Source organism: Cololabis saira, chromosome 11 (genome assembly GCF_033807715.1).
Source record: "Cololabis saira isolate AMF1-May2022 chromosome 11, fColSai1.1, whole genome shotgun sequence".
NCBI classification, from domain to species: Eukaryota; Metazoa; Chordata; class Actinopteri; order Beloniformes; family Belonidae; genus Cololabis; species Cololabis saira.
Window position 1 is genome coordinate 5,914,427 of NC_084597.1, and position 24,904 is coordinate 5,939,330.

General features: G+C 38.0%; 1 protein-coding gene across 1 annotated transcript in view; it reads right to left on the reverse strand.

Moving 5' to 3' along the window:
* eng (endoglin) overlaps nucleotides 1–24,904 on the reverse strand; it is a 117,650-nt gene that overhangs the window by 15,862 nt on the left and 76,884 nt on the right. Inside the window, exons 4-10 of the mRNA XM_061733575.1 lie at nucleotides 24,528–24,705; nucleotides 16,462–16,627; nucleotides 16,267–16,369; nucleotides 13,802–14,009; nucleotides 11,816–11,964; nucleotides 3,393–3,623; nucleotides 749–800 (exon numbers count right to left, since the gene is read on the reverse strand). Coding sequence (XP_061589559.1) covers nucleotides 749–800; nucleotides 3,393–3,623; nucleotides 11,816–11,964; nucleotides 13,802–14,009; nucleotides 16,267–16,369; nucleotides 16,462–16,627; nucleotides 24,528–24,705 — 1,087 coding nt within the window. The remainder of the gene's footprint in view (nucleotides 1–748; nucleotides 801–3,392; nucleotides 3,624–11,815; nucleotides 11,965–13,801; nucleotides 14,010–16,266; nucleotides 16,370–16,461; nucleotides 16,628–24,527; nucleotides 24,706–24,904) is intronic.

The window sequence follows — 24,904 nt, forward strand, 5'->3', positions numbered from 1 at the left end:
TCTTGATGAGCAAATGAACTGAATCTTGTAAACAAACCTGACAAATTAACATGGTAATGGATCTATTTTTGAAACATCAGCTGGTCTTATTTTTCAGAAAAAGGAAAAAAGGAGGAAAAAACAGACCACTGGAGATGAATATCCATGTTTTAAATCATCTTTTTACCCAGACAGTGAATCCAGATATTAATTATGACGTCAGACACGAGTCTCTTTTCAAAAACACATCTTTCCTTTTGGAGTAAAATATGCTGAGCACCCGTCACAATAGCACAAAGCCCAGCGGTGCCGGTGTTTGGACAGTCGGACGGTCAGACCTCTTGGAAACACAAAGGATCAGCCCCCCCACCTTCCCCGGAGAGCCATTACGTCTGATTGTGGCCACAAGGTCAGGCTGCAGGCCTTCCTAAAGGACGAGCCCTGCCCTACGACGGCCTACCGGCGTCACCGCACATTACCAGCTCACTGCTATGACAGCCGCCCGCGCGCTGTAAGCAATAATAGGAAAGAAAATCATCGCACAAAACAACTCTGACCAAACACCAGACGGGCAATTAGGTCCTGAAGGCCGTTTAAATAGGTCGTTTAAAAGTTTTATTCTTTTGACAAGAGTTCAGAGACTCTTTTTTTTTAATGCATTTCATAATGAAAGCTTCTTATTCTCAAAAAAGGAAAGCATTGCTGAAAAAAAGTCATTTTAATTAGTTTTATATGGAGTTGAAAGTGAACTCACTTGGTTGTTGCAGACACGGCTGTGTGACCTCCAGGTTCCTCCTCACTCGTCCTCCATCTCCACATTTCTGAAGAAGAGGTGAAGGAAAAACAGCTAATGAGCAGAGTCACGGGGGTCAACGAGGTCCAGATAAATGTTATTCAAATTCAGGGTTTTTGTATTCAGATGTGTGCAGAAATGTCAGTTCCTTCATTTAATCTCACTTAAAGGGGACCTATTCTGAAAAACAGGTTTTTTCTTGCTTTAACATATATAAAGTGGTCTCTCCTCAGCCTGCCAACTCAGAGAAGGAGGAAAGCAACCAAATTCTGCAGTGTCTGTACAGCCGCCCGGATGATCGTCCAGTGTGATGTGGATCTACGAGCCAATAAGATTCTGCTCCCATCGTTACGTAACGACCGGCGCGATTTACATCGGTTGGCCTCTGATGTGTGAAACCATGCCCACAACTACCGTATTTTCTGGACTATAAGCTGCACCTGCATACAAGCCGCATCCGCTCTATTTAAAAAAAAAAAGATATGCAAGCCACAGATATTTATGTTGTTAGATTAGATATTTACTACATGTACAGAAGGATTTTGAACTGTAAATGATGTACATGTTTGTACCTAAATAGATCCTTTCCTAACAGTGTCTTTTAACACGGCAGCAACTTTGCTGATTAAAACGGGACAGAAACAAGAGAAAATAACCGGTATTTATTTCTATTTATCTGTTTGAAATCTGCTTCTACCTACTTCTATCTGCTAAAGAAGAAGGGTATTCTTCTTTGCATTTATTTTGTCTTAGTTTTGATTCTAATTCCGGTTAGAGCGCCCCGAGCGGTGGAAGAAAAATCCACAGAATAGCTGCACCTTTGTATAAGCTGCACGGTTGAAAACCTGTGAAAAAAGTAGCGGCTTATAGTCCAGAAAATACGGTAACTCCACCGGTCGGAGCTTCCGCCATTTTTTCGTAGCGGTGTATCGCGTCATTCAGGCAGCCAATCAGCACAGAGCCTCATTATCATAGCCCCGCCCACTCAGAATCCCATATAGATAATGAGGTTAGAGAATGGGAAGATAAAGACATGGCTCAGAGACTGAATTTCAAATTTATATAGCAAAAACAATCAAAAGCTTGTTTTTAAGACATTCAAGGCCTGTTTAAACCAGGTATTAAATGCCACAATAGGTCCCCTTTAATATTTTATATATATACTTAGCAATAAACTTCTTTCTGATTCTGATTAAAAACTCATCAGCTATTTCATGGACAGGTGTGGGCGACTTTTTCAAAGTCTCCTCAAAAGTTCAGTGGAAAGTCTGGATTTTTGGCATCGGATTAAAAATGTTTCTTTGCTGTGAGCAGGAAAACATGCGGGCGATGGCGTGAAATATATCATCTTTAGGCTATGAAACAAAGCAAATCTGTCACCAGAGGTAGGAGAGCAGAAAAACTGGCCGAATCAGTCGACTGGTACAATATGAAAGAATATGAAAGAAGGAAGAAACACACTGGGGTGCCGGGCAACAAAAAGAAACCTGGATGTAAAGCAGCAGGGGAGGATGATGAAAGGATCTGTTTCTATGGTAAAGGGGGGGGGGGGGGGGGGCATCCTGGAAGAACATGACAGACTTAAAGTATGATGAACAAAAATGTAGTAATGTTTTGTTCAATCAAGCATAAGGCCAAGAAAATAGGTGTTTTACACTTTACAACTGTAAGCTTACAAAGTATTTCTCCAATTTGTGAGTAAATGTACTGCAAAAAAGCAGTGATTAACTGTATAAATGTAACTTGAATGTATTGTTGATTCAGTTAGAGCAAAAATATCAAAAATCGTGTGAGTCCAAAATTACTGAGTCAGTTATATAAGATAAGATAAGATAAGATAAGATAAGATAAGGGTTCCTGCTGAAAGACCAGGGGCCTCATTTAAAATGGACTGCGTAGAATTCACACTAAAAGTGCACGTACACCCAAAAGCCGAAAATGGCGGGCGCAAAAGAAACACAGTCCAGCTGGAAAGTTGCGCAGCTGAATTCGGCTCATATCCCGCCCTCTACACGCCCACTTTTTACCATTATTGGATAATGCAAAGTAGTATTTGCATATGAATGAGCCTGCTGAGCATGCGCAGCGGCTTCCTGCAGCCTGTTGATGAATGAGACGCATGATGAGACGTGTCGAGCCACCGTGCCACTAAATTTCACGGAGACTGGGAACGAGATTTTGTGGATGAGGTGGAGGCCAGGAAAACAACATTATTTGGTGGTCAGAGTAAAAGTATAAATAGTATATAAATAAAGCGAAACCGGAATTGCAGCACACAACCTGTTCAAGGCAAAGGAGAGATACACTAGAGGGCTCATTCTTTTTGATTTGGAACGCTTCATCTGACATTATTACTAGAAAACTTAAAACGTATACGGATTATTTTCATAAATCCTGCCTCAATCCTGCCTCATGCTCCTTTAAGTAAGTTCCTACGGGAGGGTCTGGGTTGGCGTAGGGATACGCCGGTTTTTCGGTTAGTTTTTTCTTTTTAAATCCCAACTTTGCGTAGAAGGTGGCTTGCGCATTTTCAGGCCCTGTTTTGTGCGCAAGCAAGCTTTATAAATGAGGCCCCAGAACTGGATTTTATTTGTAAATGGGCATCTCGATGAGTTCCTACCTCACTATGGCAGAGCTGGACGAAGCACTCCAGGTCCCAGGAGGTGGAGGTGAGTTCCTGCAGCTGGTCCAGGGAGAAGCTGAGCCGGGAACTGTAGGAGCAGGAGTTCCCGGGGCAGGCCTCGGGAATGAAGGGCAGCTCTTTAACCACGGGGCAGGAACCCTTGGAGCTCACAAAGCATCTGATCACCTTGATAGTCAGGACAATGTCCCCTAAAGCGTGACCAGAAATCTGCAGGAAACGGAGAACAAATAAAATACACTTTAATTGAAAAGGAAAAGCAAAACAATCTGTGAAATGGGCATCGGTCGACGGCAAAAGTGTGGAAGCTGAAGACGAAATCTAACGGAAAAGATGCAAAGAAACTTTGATACATTGAACACCAGGCTTTTTGAGGCCCATCTATGAGCGCGTTTACATGGAAAGTTTAATTCCTCTTTAATTCAGAATTAAAATTAAATCAAATTTAAAATGAGTAAAAATTACTATGTAAACACCTAATTCCGAATGAAAATGGCCATTCCAAATTAAACTTAGGCCACGTTTACACATAGCCGGGTATTTACAAAAACGGATATTTCCTCTTCTACGTTTTGAAAAATATCCTCGTTTACACGAACCCGCATCCAAACCTACAGGGGGCAGTGTAACGAGAAGTGTAAAGTCATGCTAGCCAATCAGAGTCCTGGAAAAAAACGTCAACAAATGACACGTGTGAAGCCTGAATAATATGGTTCCGCATTAAATCGACGGCGTAGCCTACGTACGGTGTGTGTCGCCGCGTACCCTACGCCGTAGGCTCTGTGTTGGTGTAACGTGGAACCATAAATCAGCCTTGAGTGCCAGTTACTTCCAAGACGGAACGAGAGTCTTTCGTTTGGAGTGACAGAGAAGTGGAGTTACTTTTAAGTGTGACTTTAGAATATAAAACAGGTCAAATACAAGAAAATATTGACGGTGGCCAAACAAATTGTAAACACAGGTCGCACACATGACGCTGGTGACGTTTCTGTCTCATAATGTGACGTTCTGAAGCCTAAATCTCAGTTTCTCTCCGTTTACAAGCAAACGGGAAAACAGAGTTTTTGAAAATCTCCACTTTGGCCAGAGTTTTCAGAAATGATGGTTTTTGGTGACTTTGAGCTTCGTTTTCGTGTAAACGAACAGCCAAAACGCATGAAAACGCCTCCGTTTTTGCTCCGTGTAAACGGGGCCTAATTCCGGTCTTTCTTTCTGCTCGTTCCCTCCCCCGTCTGTCTCCATGACGCTTATATTCCGCGCTGGGCTTGTTTTCCAAACAAAGTTTCAAAATGGCAGCACGCAGTAAACGCTGGTCAAGAGCAGAGACCATTTATTTAATAAATAGCTTGGAGGACCTGGAAATAATTAAAAGAACAGATGGAAACAGGAAACATAAAAACTGTGAGCTTTTCAAAGTTGTAGCGGCTAAGTTTGTTTTTCTTCCGGTAGACGTAACTTCCGATCAAACGTGTTTTCCATGAAAACCTCAATTCGGAATAACTATTTCCATGTAAACTCTAAGGAAAATAGTTTAATTCTGAATTATTTAATTCGGAATAATTAATTCTGAATGAAAAAACATCATGTAACCGTGGCCAATATCAGAGACGCCGACATATTGAGTAATACCACATTCTCCCACTAGAGGGCTCCTGTCACATGAGCTGTATTGGGATATGCTGCCCCCAGCTGGTCATAAGTGGTATTGCCACTTAGTATTTACTTTTAAAACAGACATTTTACAACAGGTACAAATGTAACTCCCTGCATTCAAGGCTGGTCATGGATCTTCATAGAAGTCACTGGGAAATTAAATGTTTGAGTTTAGGATATTGTAGGAGGCTAGTTTCATTATGCCTTGATCTTTGTTTCTTCATTGTTTATGTTGTATTTATTCATTTTTTTGTTATTATTTAGTCTTTTCTTTATTTTCTTATTTTACTTTAATGTTTAATTTTTATATTCTCATATGATATGCTATTGTGAGGAAGGAACAGGACTAAATAAGCGTTCCCTGTTCCCTCTCCAACACATTATTTTGCTGTTCTTTATTTCTGGATGAGACTGTTAAATTGTTTTGCTTTTTTTGATATTTTGACGCTTTTAATTTGATGGTGATTTGTTGTCGTCGAAATAAAGCCAACAATAAACAATGAACAATAAACATTCAATCAATTGAGGTTTTTGTAAAACTGTCTTGTTTTCCATATTAAATCCATATGTAATTTATCCGCTGCTTTTTATGAATTAGATATAGTCATGACAGGTTTTTTCTTTTTAATTGAATCAATTGTAAACGTCAGCAACAGGTTTGATTGTTTTGTTGTTTTGTTTTTTTGTCTAGGCCACTTAAAGCAGCACAACGTAACTTTCAGCTTTTGTTGAGTTTGGCGGCATCTTTTGGACAAAAGCGGTAGTGCTTTACCAGAAAGAACACTACGTTTCCCATGAGCACCAGCGCGTACTGCCGGAAAACTCCTGTCCCGTCGCTGCATTTGTTTTGATGAGAGGAGACGGGACACTTTTCTGTTTCACCAAGTGAACAGAAGGAACGCAAAAAAAAAGATGTTAAACTGCTGGAAAGGAACTGGAATTTACCGGGATACCTTAAACAAGGAAGCCAGGGAGCGGTATATGGAGAAAATAATGATTATTAACGGTCTGGATCCATATGAAATCACTACTGAAGAATGGAGCTCCTGGTCGGAGCGCCACTCTTTAGAAGGATTTACTGCCGCAGTTCTGCACAACCCACGTTTTACTACCTTGTTTAGGAGTGTTTGGCAGCTGCTTTGGTAAATGTTTGACTCGCCATGTGTTTCAATAAATTAGTATAATAGTACAACATACAGTACATGTTTTGTATCCCTCTTACTTCTCTTTTCTTTTTTTTTGACTGCTATATTATGCTGAAGAGGCTCCGAGGCGTGAGCAATATTTTTGTTTTCCTCGTGAGATTATTTTTTTCCTCTGCAGCTACAAATAGAGTTAATATTTTTTCCTCAACAAACTAGTTTTATCTGAAGATGGGGGTTAATTGCACCGCATAGAGCTGGCCAGCAACTGCGTTTAGCTGGCGAAGTGGGGAATAAAACCCGTGTTTTGATCCGACCCGGTCTGTGTGAGTGTTAGTTTGTTTACTGAGGAAAGTTATGTTTGGTCGGACCGCGATCCAAGCGAGCCGACGACTCTTTCACTCTTTTACTCTGTTATATCAGGCCTCGGCCTCCGTGGTTCTGCCTCCAAGCAGGAAAGCGGTGAAAAGTTAAACCATTAGTGATCTTTTCCCCATGTCTGTTGTGTGGAGCGGCTGCAGCCACAACAGCAACGGGTCAAGGCTGATTTATGGTTCTGCGTTACACCAACGCAGAGCCTACGGCGTGGGGTACGCGGCGACGCGCACCGTACGCCATAGGGTCTGCGTCGATTTAACGCGGAACCATAAATCAGCCTTGACCCGTTGCTGTGTTGTTGCTGCAGCAGCTCCACACAACAGACATGGGGAAAAGATCGCTTTACCAGCTTCTGCGGAGCTCTACGCTCCATGCCCCGCCCATTTTCGTCTCAACTGCGAATCAGGAAGGAGGGGGAAGTGACGTATGCCGTAAATCAGTCAAAGCCGTATAAATGTGTAGTTTTTTTAGTGTGGCAGGGTTCCTACCATGCTCCTCAAAGTTACATAGTGCCAGTGAAGGCGATACAGACCCCTCAGACCATGACAGAGGTTCATTAAACCTGTTGGAAGTTGATGGACCATCACAATGACTCTGGAAATATGATATTAAGGTGGAAAAGTTACATAGTGCTGCTTTAATGTCCATCATCATCCAAGTATTCTGAGTGAAAAAATCTCGAACTCCGTAACAAAAAAGAGGACACCACACAAGCTTTGATCCTGCATGCTTTCAGGCCGTCCAAGACCAACAGATAAAAGCCTCCCACAAAGAATCAACAAAGCCGGTGAAGTATATGCTTCAGACACAATCAGCACATCTTCAATAATGACACCAATCCCCACCGAGGATTTCCATTAGCCCGTGTTTCTCCATCTCTACTATTTTCTTTGGGGCCCAACTTTCCAGCAGTATATTGTGCTTTTTCTCATTGTGATGTATCGACTCAGCTGTGTTGCAGATGTCTCATTGATGTACCGACATGTACACTTTGCTTGTGCATCTGTAACAACATTTTATTCCTGCTTTATTATGGAGCGCTAATGGCTTGCAGCACAGCATGTTGCCAGCTGCTCTGGAGGTTCAAATCTGCGTTGATCTGCTCTAGAAAAACAACTTTTATGTAGTTATTACTTATTTTCACATCAAAAAAGTGATGTACTGAGTTTTGTGTTTGCTGTAAGAAAGGTAATGCACAATATTTTAAGCATGGGAGCTGTAACATCATGAGTTTTCTGGGGTAATTTATATGCAGCTTTGCTGAATTTGCCATCAATTACTGTGATGCGACGTATAGGCCTGTGTTGAAAAAATCGATTTCCCAATATGTTCCCAAATATGTTTAAAGGTATGAAAACATTAAAGTGTTAGGTTATAATTGCATAAATTGTCTATATTTCATTACTTTATATACTGTCTTGGGGTTACATTTGCAAAAAATGCTAAAAACCAAATGCTCAAAAATTAAAAACCAAAATAGACCAAAAATGGAACAAATAAAAACCGAATGTGGGAAAAAATAAAACCGATTTCATCCGTCTCTGTTTCCTCCCTGGATCTGTTTGGTAATTCTGACCCACATGATGTTTCTGAAAGCAGTTCTATCAGCATTCTGGGAGCTGATTGGTCCTTACAGCATCATTAGCTGCAATACTTGCTGTTAAATATCAATATAATACTTGTAGTAATATTTTGCATAACTACAGTCATATAATTCATGCAACAGCTGAAAAAACTGTTTTATTAACACTAACCCAAATCAATATCGGAATCGAATCGAATCGAATCAAATCTTGATCATCGATTCTGAATCTTAAGAATCGGAATTGAATCGATTCTTGACATTTGAATCGATCCCCAGCCCTAGCGACGTATTAAAAAAAAATAAATACAAGAGCTGCATCTTCAAAGTTTCCAAGCACTTTAACACAAGTAAAGATTGAATTAAAGAAAAAATCACTTAACTTTTCCATTCAGCTTAAGTGTATAGTAAGTATGTGTATGTTTAACTGAAAAAGATCAACTCTGAGATCAGAGGTATTTAAACTCTGTAATTGAGTATATTCAATTGTCAGACAGAGCTGATTTTATCTCTTTTTAACTCACAGGAAGTTTATTCTAAAGCCCAGGATTTGTTGTGTAACGCTGTCCGTTTAGTAAAAAATGTTGGTGTTTGGGAATGCGGGGGTCCTGAGAAAGATCTGCTCTGTAGAATGTGGCTCATTACTCCCGACATAAATAACATGGAAAGAGTTTAAATCTGTCCGTTGTAATTGCTCCATCAAACCTCCAAGTGGATTAGGATAGTAGCTGAGGAAGGAGCGTTGGGTTGACGGCATAGTTTGATGCTTAAAACTTTAATTTGGCACAGTTTCTCAGATGTGATGCTTGACGAGCCCTTATTGGAGATCGGTGGTTCGATCCCCAGCGTCTCCAGCATAAGGGCTGCAACTAACGACTATTTTAATAGTCGACTAGTCACCAACTATTGAAACGATTAGTCGACTAATCGGATAATTAGTAATTTTTTCTTAAATTTAGTATGTGGCTTTAATTATGTGGCAAATGATAATAAACACGAGAAAGATGGCTACTTCAATGAAAAATACAGGAATTATATAAATTATATAAAAAATTATATAATTATATAAATATTGTGATAAAGTCCTTTATTTTCTGTAATGCAAAAATGTCATACATTCTGGATTCATTACAAATCAACTGAAATATTGCAAGCCTTTTATTATTTTAATATTGCTGATCATGGTTTACAGCATAAGAAAACTCAAATATCCTATCTCAAAAAATTAGAATATTCTGGGAATCTTAATCTTAAACTGTAAGCCATAATCAGCAATATTAAAATAATAAAAGGCTTGCAATATTTCAGTTGATTTGTAATGAATCCAGAATGTACGACATTTTTGTTGTTTTAATTGCATTACAGAAAATAAAGAAATAAAGAACACAATATTCTAATTTTCTGAAACAGTCCTGTAGATATTTTATTCAACTTTGCCGCTGTTCATACAAAAAGTTAATAAAATGTCCTATTTAAAACCAAGGACAGGCACACTGATCAGTCAGACATAAATCCATGAATAAATAAACATCTATCCATTATTTTTCATTTTTTAAGGACAGGCAAATGTGTTATATAAAAAATAAAATAAAACGTCTCATATTTTTTCTGTATCAAGTGGGTAAATGGACGTGCTCTGGGTTGAACTGTATCATTTGTTGAAACTCGTCACCCAGACCTGACGTGCTTTCTCTTCAAATGCTTGTGCATTACCAACGTGCTCCCGTGATAAGCAAGGTCGGCTTTTCAAACCTTGCAAGTCATCTTTTTATTTACCGTATCGAGGCTAAAAGGCTCCAAAACTTTAGAAGTTTTGTTACGCGCAGCTGCTACAGGACGGGCCGCCGTCATTATTGTTTACCCGCTACCGCTCGGCAGAGACGCTAGCGCGCATGCACGACTCTCGGCAGAGATTGTATTGAAGTGAGACGCCTCACTCCGTTGGAAAAACACGTCTGTCGACAATTGTCGACAATGGAATTCATTGTCGACAATTTTGATTATCGATTTTTGTTGACAACATCGAAGAATCGTTGCAGCCCTATCCAGCATGTATGTCTAGATACGAGAGACAAATCTGAACCGCTAAGTAGGTGACATATTTTCGGACTTAAACCCAAACAACATTCTGAGAAGGTCGTAACTTCAGACACATGAATATTCTCAAACAGGGTTGGAAATTAGCCTTTTTTGTTCCACTCGCCACTAAAGTTGCTTTCGTCAATGAAAATTATGACTAAATATGGTCGTCAACAAACCTTTATCACCTGAGGAAAACGAGATGCAACGACAATGCTGGTCATGTGATGATAACGATAATTAAATATGTAATGCAATATAGAGGAAAAAAAACGAGACTAAAATGTGGATTACAAAATAAAAACTCTGCTTAAATGGGTCTTCATTTTCGTTGACCAAAACCAGACAAAATGATCCAACAAAGATCCTTAATCTCCATGTTTTAAGTAGTTTCCTCTGGTTTAGAAAAGAAAACCCAATGTTTCTTGGAAAAAGTATGTACAGTATGTCATACCATTCAAAAGTTATGGCAGAAAATAGGATCTATCAAATATCGACCAATCGGGAAGAAGGGGCGGGGATAATTTACACCAATTAAGGTGAAGGAGTCAAAACCGAGTCCGATGACACCACCCATGACTCTCTATGTGAAACCATTCAAAAGTTATGGCAGAAAATAGGAACTATCAAATATGGACCAATCAGATGAAGGGTGGGCACGCTTTTTGACGTCTAGCGTCGCCACGGTAACGCTTTTGACTGAGAAAAGTAATGCACATTGTCGCAGGATGTAGACGCACATTTTGATGTATAACACACCTGGGTGCTCGTTACGGTTCGGGCCGCATTAACGGCCGAAGAAATGGCATAAATTGCGGCAAAATTACACAATTAATTCAAAATGGCCGACTTCTTGTTTGGTTTCGGCCATGGCGCCAAGAGACTTTTCTTTAAGTTGCGACATGATACAGGTGTACCGATTTTCGTGCATGTACGTCAAACCGTATTGTGGGGCTTGGGGCACCAAGTTTTCTAGGGGGCGCTGTTGAGCCGTTAGGCCACGCCCATTAATGCAAACCATTAAATATCAAAATTTTCACCAGGCCTGGCTCGTGTGAAAAATTTGGTGACTTTTGGGGCACGTTTAGGGGGCAAAAAGGCCCTCATTTCATCAGAAAAATAAAAACGAGGAAAAAAAACCAAACAATTCCTACAGATACAAGTGCTCGGGCCCTAATAAGAGCAAACTAAAGTAATTTTAGTGTTGTACAATCCAACGTGCAGAAGTAGAAATAAACTGATGGCTTGGTCTTATCTCCTTTTCGATTACAGCACAAGAGATGTTCTGGGGCAACAATGTGTTGCCGTGGTAACCCACTGTGTAACGTGAGGCCAACAGGATTCAGTATATTTCTCTGAATGTCAAAATTGCTGGGTTAATATAAATCAAAAATAATAATCCACATTTGGTGGGTGGGTGGGGGTTTTATTTCCAACCTGGCTCTCAAGTACAATTATTTACGATACAACCCCTTTAATGGGACTCGCATTACACTGAATAGTAAATAGGGCTTTCGGTTTAAATGAGAATTAAAAGCAAACTGGATAGGTAAAGTGTTCTTTCTTACCTCCGCGTATATCCTCCTGTCACTCTGCACTTTGGTGTTGGGGTCAAGGGGCAAACGGTAGTCTGGGGAGGTATACAGCTGCATCAGCAGAGGCATCTGCTGAGGGGGGTTAGTTGTCATGGGAATGACCGGCTCTGAATGTGTGACTCCTGAAACGCAAAACAAAGAATAATGCTCCTCCTTAACGTCACTTCTGATGATATCTCAACACACATTTGCTGTCTGGATAGTAGCTTAGTAATATTGTAATATTGTAGCAATAGTAATATTTTAATATTGTAACAATAGTAATAGTGTAACAATAGTAATATTGTAATATTGCAGCAATAGAAATATTGTAATAATATTGTAATGTTGTAATATTGTAGCAATAGTATTGTAGTAATATTGTAATATTGCAGCAATATTAATATTGTAATATTGTAGCAATAGTAATGTTGTAGCATTAATATTGTAATATTGTAGCAATAGTAATATTGTAATATTGTAGCAATAGTAATATTGTAATATTGTAGCAATAGTAATATTGTAGCAATAGTAATATTGTAATATTGTAGCAATAGTAATATTGTAATATTGCAGCAATAGAAATATTGTAGTAATATTGTAATGTTGTAATAATGTAGCAATAGTATTGTAGCAATATTGTAATATTGTAGCAATATTGTAATATTGTTGCAATAGTAATATTGTAGCAATAGTAATATTGTAATATTGTAGCAATAGTAATATTTTAATATTGTAGCAACAGTAATATTGTAATATTGTAGCAATAGTAATATTGTAGCAATAGTAATATTGTAATATTGTAGCAATAGTAATATTGTAATATTGTAGCAATAGTAATATTTTAATATTGTAGCAATAGTAATATTGTAGCAATAGTAATATTGTAATATTGTAGCAATAGTAATATTGTAGCAATAGTAATATTGTAGCAATAGTAATATTGTAGCAATAGTAATGTTGTAATATTGTAGCAATAGTAATATTGTAATATTGTAACAATAGTAATATTGTAATATTGTAGCAATAGTAATATTGTAGCATTAATATTGTAATATTGTAGCAATAGTAATATTGTAATGTTTTAATATTGTAGCAGTAGTATTGTAGTAATATTGTAATATTGTAGCAATAGTAATATTGTAATATTGTAGCAATAGTAATATTGTATCAGTAATATTGTAATATTGTAGCAAAATAAATATTGTAATATTGTAGCAATAGTAATATTGTAGTAATATTGTAGCAATAGTAATATTGTAATATTGTAGCAATAGTAATATTTTAATATTGTAGCAATAGTAATATTGTAATATTGTAACAATAGTAATAGTGTAACAATAGTAATATTGTATCAGTAATATTGTAATATTGTAGCAAAATAAATATTGTAATATTGTAGCAATAGTAATATTGTAGCAATATTAATACTGTAATATTGTAGCAATAGTAATATTGTAGTATTGTAGCAATAGTAATATTGTAGCAATAGTAATATTGTAATATTGTAGCAATAGAAATGTTGTAATATTGTAGCAATAGTAATATTTTAATGATGTAATATTGTAGCAATAGTTATATTGTAATATTGTAGCAATATAAATATAGTAATATTGTAGCAATATTAATATTGTAATATTGTAGCAATAGTAATATTGTAATATTGTAGCAATATAAATATAGTAATATTGTAGCAATATTAATGTTGTAACATTGTAGCAATAGTATTGTAGTAATATAGTAATATTGTAATTTTGTAGCAATAGTAATATAGTAATATTGTAGCAATAGCAATATTGTAATTTTGTAGCAATAGTAATATTGTAGCAATAGTGATATTGTAGCAATAGTAATATTGTAATATTGTAGCAATAGTATTATTGTAGCAATAGTGATATTGTAGCAATAGTAATATTGTAGCAATAGTAATATTGGCGCTTTTGATCTACTAGAAATACTTTGTCTTGCTCGTCGTCACACCTGAAAAGCTGAGTTCTTTTCCAAGAATCAGGAAAATAGCAGAGCTGGACGCTTTAACTTCAGTATAGCTGGTGAAGTTGCTTGTATTGAAATGAAGCAAAGCCATCCTCTGCACCTCAACCGCCTTGTCACCGCTCAGTTTCCCCGTATACGACGGGGGAATACTCGATGTGAAAGCTGGGGTGGGCAGCAGGATGTCATTGTTAGACTGTAAAGACATAAGAGAGGTTCAAAATCAGTCGATATACACGTGCCATGCAACTGTATTGCACAATAGTGACATCTTATTAGGGCTGGGCGATATGGACCAAAAGTCATATCTCGATATTTTCTAGCTGAATGGCGATACTCGATATATATCGATATTTTTTCTGTGCCATAATTGGGGTTTCTCCCAAAGCATTATAGCATAGCATCTCTGTTAGCATCTCTATTAGCTTCATTTTTTTCTGAGGCAAACCCTTAAAAAAACAGTCAGTTTTAATACAAAGCCTCGTGCCAAATGTCACACAGGTTCCTTTATTAACAGAGGTCTGCACAATATCAAAATTTATAAAACAAATGAAATAAAAATAAACTGCCTGCATATATAGAATAAAAATGCTTCTTGAATAAAATAAAACAAATATCCCTTTCCTGCATAACAATTAAATTAAAGTACCCTGTGCAATTAATACAATGTAGACAGTAACAGGCAGACTTTTCCACTGAGGTTGACAGTTGTGCAAATAACACAACATTTGTGCAAATCTCAAATTAAACATTCAAGTCAATTTGTCCCAAAATAAGCTATATCCAGGGATTAAAGCAAAAAAAAATCCCAGGACGGAAAGCCTTTTCAGACCCCCCCCCCCCGGTGGTTTAAATTTAGTCATTTCAACCATCAGGGGGAAGGATAGGTTGCAAGTTTGGATTACAAGGTAGACCATACGTGTTGTAATCATATCCTTCTTTCTTTCCGTTGCAATTGAAAACGTTAATTTATAATCCATTCCTGTGAGTTAACTTCAAAAAATAAATAAATATTGCAGAAGCTTGCGCGTAACCTACGGCGTAAGGTACGCAGCGACGCTTACTCTACGCCGTAGGCTCTGCGTCGGTGCGACGCGGAACCATAAATCAACGCACACGTGGATGTCGGCGCCGCAGCTCCGCTTCCTCCCGGCTCCCGGCACCGAGTAGCCTACTACTGCGCGGTACTGCCGTAACAGTCCTGGGGCCTCATCTATAAAGCTTGCTTGCGCAGAAAAAGCGCCTGAAAGTTGCGGAAGCCACCATCTACGCAAAGCCTCGGATCTAAAAAGAAAAAACTAACCGATGGCTGCCGCTCCAAGCCCACTACTCCACGCCGAAGAGGAAAAAAGAAAGTGTTCTGATTAAAATAAGGAAAGTTGGACTACCGTATATAACAATTGCGTTCATAAGGATAAAGTTTTAAAAAAAAAAATAAAAATTAAAGAAATTGTCTCTTCTCCCCGTGTGTGTCTGCCTGTCATGCACGGGTACTTGGGCGCATGTTGTTTACTTTTAAGCTGGAATTATGGTTCTGCGTCAAACCAACGCAGAGCCTACGCCGTAGGGTCTGGCGTAGGGTGCGCGTCGCCGCGAACCCTACGCCGTAAGCTCTGCGTCGGTGCGACGCGGAACCATAAATCAACGCACACGTGGATGTCGGCGCAGCTGCGCTCCTCCCGGCACCGGGGCTCGGCGTGTCCCTCCGCGGTACTCCCGGGGACTCTAGTCCCTAGTCCCGCAGCCCCAGTGAGTATTTTCACCGGACATTTTGACCGGAGAGATTATAAAATACCGGCATATTTTACCGGACAAAGTCCGGCAATTACCGGACAACGGAAACCCTGGTGCAGTACCCCCCGCGACCGCTATTTAGCGATCTTTTTCTGAATGGTTTATCCGACTTTTTCCAGTCACAGTGAATCAAAGAGATAAGGACAACTATTGTGCAAAAAAACAAAATAAAAAAAAATCACACATAAACGTAGAAAAGAGCCAACCACACGCCGTAGGCACGGCGTCGTTTTGACGCAGAACCATAACTCAGCCTAGGCTGAGTTATTAGGTGTCAGGTTACGTGCATCTAAAACCAGAGGAGAACTTTACTGTGTGTGCACAGCCAACAGCTGATTGACTGCAGTGGGCGCCGTTCGACAAGTCACCGCGGCGCTACAGACACCCCGGTGTTCATATTTTTTGTCGGATTTGCGCTGATCTCATAAAAAAATATCCCAAAAAAATCCCCAGGACGGAAATCCGTACCCAGTACGGAGAACTTTAATCCATGTATATCAAAATCGTAAAAAAAAAAAAAAAAAAAAAAAATTTTTTTAAATAATCGATATAATCGATATTGTCTCGTACCATATCACGTTTGAAAAATATATCGATATATATTAAAATCTCGATATATCACCCAGCCCTACATCTTATCAATCCTGTTAATAACTTACACCAAATTTGGTGTGTAGGGGGTTGAGGATGGTCCATGTTGTGCCCTGAGGGCCTCGCAGAAACACACTGGTCTTCAGCGTATCCACGCGCAGGGAAACGTTCCTGTCATGTGAAGAGGAGAGTAGTAAAACATCATCTTTTGCCAACAAATAAAAGCAATATATAAACAGGAGAAACTAGACAGCGAGTCTTACCGGATCATGGAATCCTCCGGGATGTTTATGACGTGCAGCTCTTCCTCACCGGTCCTCTGCTGCAGAGGGATGCAGGATCGGAACCAATTTGCATCAATCTGCATAAAGTGCTTCTTTGATGAATCTTCGTTTTCAAGTAGGCACTTACGGGGGCCATCTGTCGTTCCTGTAAAGCCACAAACATTCATTTTCCTTAATTATTAGAGGAACAAAAAAACTGTGTCCTCACAGTTACCATAACTGACACACACACACACACACACACACACACACACACACACACACACACACACACACACACACACACACACACACACACACACACACACACACACACACACACACACACACACACAGGCTTCCACTTGCATAACAGCTTGTTATGAAAGGAGCCAACGGTTCAAAAAACCTGGAGCGCTCACAATAGCGTTTTTATGTCTCGGTTGTGGCAAAGGTGCCAAAAGGTTCTCCGAAGGGTGTGTTACAGAAAGCATGAGGGATTCTTTACTGAAAACCGTTTGGAAAGTACGACGGAGTATTAGGGCCAAACTAAGACAAAAAAAATTGTAAATTACGAGAATAAAGTCATAATATAATGAGAATAAAGTCGTAAAATTACGAGAATAAAGTCGTAATATTACGAGAATAAAGTCGTAAAATTACGAGAATAAAGTCGTAATATTACGAGAACAAAGTCGTAAAATTATGAGAATAAAGTCGTAACATTACGAGAATAAAGTCGTAATGTTGCGAGAATAAAGTCGTAACATTACGAGAATAAAGTCGTAATATTATGAGAATAAAGTCGTAACATTACGAGAACAAAGTCGTAAAATTATGAGAATAAAGTCGTAACATTACGAGAATAAAGTCGTAATGTTGCGAGAATAAAGTCGTAAAATTATGAGAATATAATTTATGAGAACTCTAACAGGAAGAGCTTCTTCTCCCTGTGTTAAAATGAGGAATATTGAGCATCTTGTGAAGTTATATTTATATATTTATAATATATTATGACTTTATTCTCGTAATTTTACGACTTTATTCTCGTAATTTTACGACTTTATTCTCGTAATTTCCTTTTTTTGTTTTTTTGTTTGGCCCTAATACTCCGTTGTAGGAAAGAGACAGGCGCTGTCCAAAAAAAAAAAATATATATATATATATATATATATCTTGGCAAGTGATTACATGAAGAGTCTATCGCCGTTTATCAGGAGCTTCACAAAGTAACACTTTGCAGACTATTGAATTGCTTTGGCAGAGACATTAATACTGTATCCTTCCTGCTCTGGACGATGCTGGAAGATTAGTCCAAGGAGACACCGCGCTCACCTGCATTTTTATTTCAAAACACTGTGATGAGATGTGGGCAGATACAGTTTTTCCCAAATGAACCTCACATAACGGCATCACCCCTCCACACCAAAGCAGAGGAGACATATTGAGAAATGAAATGGCTTATCTCAGGGCCAGCGTCTAGAGTGGGAGTGCTTGGACCAAATTGAGCTCCTGCAGAGACGTTGTGGCTTTTTTCTGCAGGAGTTCCTCGTGTATGTACACAAAAATCCATCTGACCGCATAATTTCAGCAAGACATTTAAATGAGGGGAAAAGCAACATAGGCTTAAGACGGAGGGGGTTGTTCATTTTAATCTGTCACCCACAGACCTGAAGATAGGCCTGTGTTGAAAAAAAATGGATTTTAAATTGATTCTAAATCGATTCTCATATTAATTCCTAAAAATTGATTCGTATGTCTAAAGATCGATTATTTTTTGTCATCATTACATTACAAATTTTGGTATTGTTTTGTATATGCCCAAAAAAGGAATGTTCTGTTGGACACAAGAATAACTGGTGCCATGTTTTTGCCTTGAAATATGTTTAAAGTAGGGCTGTGCGATTCATCGATTTTAAATCTAAATCGGATTTATTAATCACAATCGATGTTAAAAAAAGGGAAATCGGAAAATGGATTTTCCTTTTTTGCAGCTGGCTGCATTACAGACAGAGCTCGTCTAGTCATCTTTGTTTGGTCAAGAAAATTGTAAATGTTGTCACTTTACTAAACTCAAGGAGGATTTACAGTATCTTTCAATTGCACTTCATTCCCGATAGGGACATTTGTGTGCTATTTTTCTTTAAAAATAAAGATAAAATATTTGAAACAATTTATTCCATTGTCTTTTGTAGTTTTACCAAAAAAATCGAAATCGAAAATCGGGTTTTCAGAGAAAGAAATTGGGATTTTATTTTTGTCCGAAATCGCCCAGCCCTAACTAGGGCTGGGGATCGGTTCAAATATCAAGAATCGATTTGATTCCGATTCTTAAGATTCAGAATCGATTATCAAGATTTGATTCGATCCGATTTGATCCGATATTGATTTGGGTTACTGTTAATAAAACCATTTTTACAATTTATTCCATTGTCTTTTGTAGTTTTACCAAAAAAATCGAAATCGAAAATCGGGTTTTCAGAGAAAAAAGTCGGGATTTTATTTTTGTCCAAAATCGCCCAGCCCTAGTTTAAAGGTATGAAAACATTAAAGCAGCACAACGTAACTTTCAGCTTTTCTGAGTTTGGCGGCATCTTCTGGACAAAAGCGGTAGTATTTTACCAGAAAGAACACTACGTTTCCCATGAGCACCAGCGCGTACTACCGGAAAACTCCTGTCCCGTCGCTGCATTTGTTTTGATGAGATAAGACGGGACGCTTTTCTGTTTCACCAAGTGAACAGAAAGAACGCAAAAAAAAGATGTTAAACTGCTGGAAAGGAACTGGAATTTACCGGGATACCTTAAACAAGGAAGCCAGGGAGCGGTATATGGAGAAAATAATGATTATTAATTATTATTAATTATAATTATTATTAATTATAATAATAATTAATCCCTACTGAAGAGCCATGTGTTTCAATAAATTTGTATCATAGTACAACATACAGTACATGTTTTGTATCACTCTTCTCTTTTCTTTTTTTTGACTGCTATATTTATGCTGAAGAGGCTCTGAGGCGTGATTATTTTAGTTTTCCTCGTGAGATTATTTTTTTCCTCTGCAGCTACAAATAAGAGTTAATATTTTTTCCTCAACAAACTAGTTTTATCTGAAGATTGGGGTTAATCACACCGCAGAGAGCTGGACAGTAACTGCGTTTAGCTGGAGAAGTGGGGAATAAAACCCGTGTTTTGATCCGACCCGTCTGTGTGAGTGTTTGTGGTTTAAGGCTGTTTATGGCTCTGCGTTAAATCGACGCAGAGCCTACGGCGTAGGGTACGCGGTGACACGCACCGTACGCCGTAGGTCTGCGTCGATTTAACGCAGAACCATAAATCAGGCTTTACTGTGTGTTTGGTCGTTACAGCCGCGATCCAAAGCGAGCCGACGACTCTTTCACTCTTTTACTTTGTTATATCAGATACTTGGTCTCCGTGGTTCTGCCTCCGAGCAGGAAACCGTTGAAAAGTTAAACCATTAGGATCTTTTCCCCACGTCTGTTATGTGGAGCTGCTGCAGCCACAACGTAGCAACAGCTTCTCCTGAGCTCTGCGCTCCAAGCCCCGCCCATTTTCGTCTCGACTGCGAATCGGGAAGGAGGGGGAAGTGACGTATGCCGTAAAGCAGTCAAAGTCGTAACGATTTGTAGTTTTTTAGTGTGGCAGGGTTCCTACCATGCTCCTCAAAGTTACATAGTGCCAGTGAAGGTGATACAGACCCCTCAGACCATGACAGAGGTTCATTAAACCTGTTGGAAGTTGATGTTCCATCACAATGACTCTGGAAATATGATATTAAGGCGGAAATGTTACGTAGTGTCGCTTTAAGGTTTTCAGTTATAATTGCATAAATTGTCTATATTTCATTACTTTATATACTGTATCGGGGTTACATTTGCATTAAATGCTAAAAACCTAATTCTCAAAATTTAAAAACCGAAATAGACCAAAAATGGAAGAAATTAAAACCAAATGTGTTAAAAAATAAAAGCGATTTCACACGTCCTCTGTTTTCTCCCTGGATCTGTTTGGTAATTCTGACCCATGATGTTTCTGAAAGCAGTTCTATCTCATTCTGGGAGCTGATTGGTCCTTACAGCATCATTAGCTGCAATACTTGCTGTTTAATCTCAATATAATACTAGTAGTAATATTTTGCAGAACTATATAATTCATGCAACGGCTCCCCAGCCCTACCTGAAGATGGGAGAGAAATCAAATGAACAATAAAAACTTAAATTCTTCAAAACGTTGACAAAAACGGACATAAAAGCAAGTGTTTAGTCGAGTGTTTATTTCTCTTAGTGCCTGTTAAGGCTCTTCTTTGGCTCAGACTACCCCCTTGGAGGTTTTGCTGGGAAATAATTGTGCAACCCCCTGCCATCCCTGATGGCAAGAGCATCTCATATTATCCTTAATGTCCGCCCTTTAGTCATCCATGAATGTTCAATTTGTATCATAATGTCTTTGCGCCTCCTTCTTCGGCATCAGTGGTCAATTGTGCATGGCGTTGCTCTCCAAATATTCAGTCATATGCTCCGATATCTCGGTGAAGGGAAAGTTCACTCTGCACTAAAACACATATCTTCCCTCTGCTCTTTAGGGCTGTTTTTGGATACAGGGAGGCCTGCGCTCTCTAAAATGTACCGGGAACAGGAATGTAAAGCTGCAGGTGGTCGAAATGAGAAGAAGAAGAAGAAAAAAAAGCACAGAGTAGATGAAAACAACTTTATAAACTCTAATATAGTGCTGGGCGGTATGACCAAAAATTTATATCATGGTATTTTTCAAATTTATATCGGTTTCACGGTATATCACGGTATATTTTTTTTTCATGCACAACTGGGTGTTAACCACATTTTCTAATGATTTGGAAAGGAATTGCTGCAGTAAATTGGCTTATTAGAATGGCCTATTTTACTGTCATGAGGAGGATGCATAAATCAAATAAATTTGATTTAGGCATGCTTTTCAAAGAAAAAAATCTTTTACAAAATTACAAGGTAGAAAATATTTATTGAACATAAAAAACTGAACATGTTTTAATTTCCAGCATTATGTTGTTTTGGTTCCACCTCCTGGTGAATGTTAGGTAAAATTCTTATGTGGTTACTTTTTGGTTGGCCAACGATTTATGTTTGTGGTGCAACAGTTACGGGAGCGGCCAGTCTATTTCCTTATATTACAACGCCGTTATTAATTGTTCGTTTTTTTTCTCACTTATTCCACCGAACACCGAAAGTGTTTTTTTTTCTCCATTTTCGGCCGAACAATTTCGGTTACCGAACAATCGGTGCATCACTACTGCTACACAGTCCCCTCACAAACAGTGTCCAGCGGCGGAACGTAGCGCCGCGCGGCGGAACGTAGCGCCGTGCGGCGCTCCCAAAGTTGTGTACGCTACTGTACATACTCACCGGTATTACGGTAAATGAAAAATTCATATCATAAGAAAAATAAACACCGGTATTCGGTATGAACCGGTATACCGCCCAGCACTACTCTAATAGTAATCATTTTCAGGCCATGAGGTGTCGCTACAGAAAATTTGCCCCAAGATGGATTTTGCTGAGTCACTGGATCATGATATCTGGATACATTGCTGACATGGCATGACTACAAGCTACAGGCGCTCCACAGTTGGATCATAATTCCTAGTCTCCTATCTCCAAATATCAGCAAGTAACACCAATAATACAATAAATAAATGGAAAGAAATACAGCCCAGAGGATAAATACAGTATGTAGAAATCTGTGAGATTCACCAACCGATTGGCTGGTGATTGGAATTAGCCATCACATCTGATTGATATTGATACTGGTAAATCGTATATATTACAGAGAGGTGGTAGTAACGAGTTACATTTACTCCGTTACATTTACTTGAGTAAGTTTTGGGAAATGTTGTACTTTTAGGAGTAGTTTTGAATCACTATACTTTGTACTTTTACTTGAGTAGATTTGTGAAGAAGAAACTGTTACTCTTACTCCGCTACATTAGGCTACGTTGAGCTGTTACTTTTCTTTTATCCCTTTTATCCGCGTACGCGTCAATCTCATGACATCACTGGATGATTCTTTGGGGAAAATGTTTGTTTTTGCATGTTTTGTCACATTTACACAGACTCAAACACACACAGAGTTTCTATGAGTTCATGTTTGTTCTAGTTCTGCTGGTTAAAAAAGAAAAGTACAAAGGCTTGAAGTTTTGTGCTACTTGTGCTTAATTTATTTTTTCATTCTGTTATTATTTTATTTATTTTATTATTTATTAGAGTACTTGAATTTACTTGAAGATTATTTTAATTTAAGCTATTTTAAATGTTTTATTAATTTTAATTACTTTATTATTTTATTGATTTAATTTGCCTGAAGATGATTATTTTGTACTTGTGTCTGTTTGAATGGTTGTGTTAAAAAAATAAATCAGACATTACTCAACAGTTACTCAGTACTTGAGTAGTTTTTTCACCAAGTACTTTTTTACTTTTACTCAAGTAATTATTTATATGACTACTTTTTACTTCTACTTGAGTCATATTATTCTGAAGTAACAGTACTTTTACTTGAGTACAATTTTTGGCTACTCTACCCACCTCTGTGTATTACTGAGAAATGTAATATATTTCCACTTGGTAACTGCATCACAAGTTCAATACCAAAAGATCATGTTTTGCCACTAAGGTAAAAAATAACAAGAAAGTGGAAAACGCCTGATGCTACAAACGTCAAGTTCTCCAGTATCTTTCACTAGTCTGTAATGTTTTTAATTCAAATAAAAAAAATAATCCATCTTGTAGTCTTGACAAATGCACATAAAATACTGGAACTCAAAGATTTCATGACTGAAATTCAGTAACAGAATTTCTGTTCATGAAAATTCAACGTTTTCATGCTAAATCACAAAGAGCAAATTTCAGGAAAGAGAAAGTTAGTGAGGATAAATGTGATGTAGAGAGCCCTGGAAACAGCACAGCATCCATCCTGGATCAGCACATGTAAGAGGTGAGCGGGATGCTGCGACTCCTGCAGTTACTTTGTTCTCTTTAGCAACTAGACTTGTTCAGACTAAACAGAGATGCAGATACAGAGATAAAAGCACCGTGTCAAACACTTTAAGGCAGAGAAAAAGTCCTTTACAGCCCTGTTTTGAAGTATTTTAGTATTCTATGACCCTGTCTTTCATTAGAAATGACATCTTAGATGACATTTTCCCTTGTTTTTACCAGGACTTCTGCCCTTCTGTCCATAAATGCAGCCGAAAACATGAGTGAATCGTTAGTAGGGCTGGGGATCGATTCAAATGTCAAGTATCGATTCGATTCCGATTCTTAAGATTCAGAATCGATTATCAAGATTTGATTCGATTCGATTCCGATATTGATTTGGGTTAGTGTTATTAAAACTGTTTTTTGAGCTGTTGCATGAATTATATGACTGTAGTTATGCAAAATATTACTACTAGTATTATATTGAGATTAAACAGCAAGTATTGCAGCTAATGATGCTGTAAGGACCAATCACATCCCAGAATGCTGATAGAACTGAAACAGAAACATCATGTGGGTCAGAATTACCAAACAGATCCAGGGAGGAAACAGACGGTTTTTATTTGTTCCATTTTTGGTCTATTTTGGTTTTTAATTTTTGAGCATTTGGTTTTTAGCATGTTTTGCAAATGTAACCCCAAGACAGTATATAAAGTAATGAAATATAGACAATTTATGCAATTACTGTATAACTGAAAGCTTTAATGTTTTCATACCTATTTTTCATAAACATATTTAGAGGCAAAAACATGGCACCAGTTATTCTCGTGTCCAACAAAACATTCCTTTTTTGGGGATAAACAAAAAAATAACCAAAAGTTGTAACGTAATGATGAAAAAAAAAACATAAATAATTTAAAAAATAAAAAAATAAATAAAAAATAAAAATAAAAAAAAAAATTTAGACATATGAATCGATTTTTAGGAATTAATATGAGAATCGATTTAGAATTGGGAAATCAATTTTTTCAACACAGGCCTAATCGTTAGACAAGCCAGGTTAAAAAAGTCTCACCTTGTGTGGCTATTGTTGAGATGTTTTTTGGATCCCGAACAGTGGTGAATGAAGTCACACCCTCAAACCTCTGTTCTGCCCACTTTACCAGCTCCTCGGTCTGAGTGGGGATGGTTTCCTCGTGGATATTCTCCTTAAGTTGATTACAATAAATTGTAATTCTGGATGTACTGTTTACCTGCAAAAACACAACACCACCCAGTTAGTTCAAGAATCAGAAATATATAAACAAAAATATATAAATTGAGGGAAAAAAACGTATAGTTATCGCCTTATAATGTTTTGTATTTTTCTTGGTAGGGAATTTGAAGAAAAGGTTACAAGATTTTTGTTACAAAAACTTATGGTAATATACTGAGAGCTGTTTGGCTCGATTA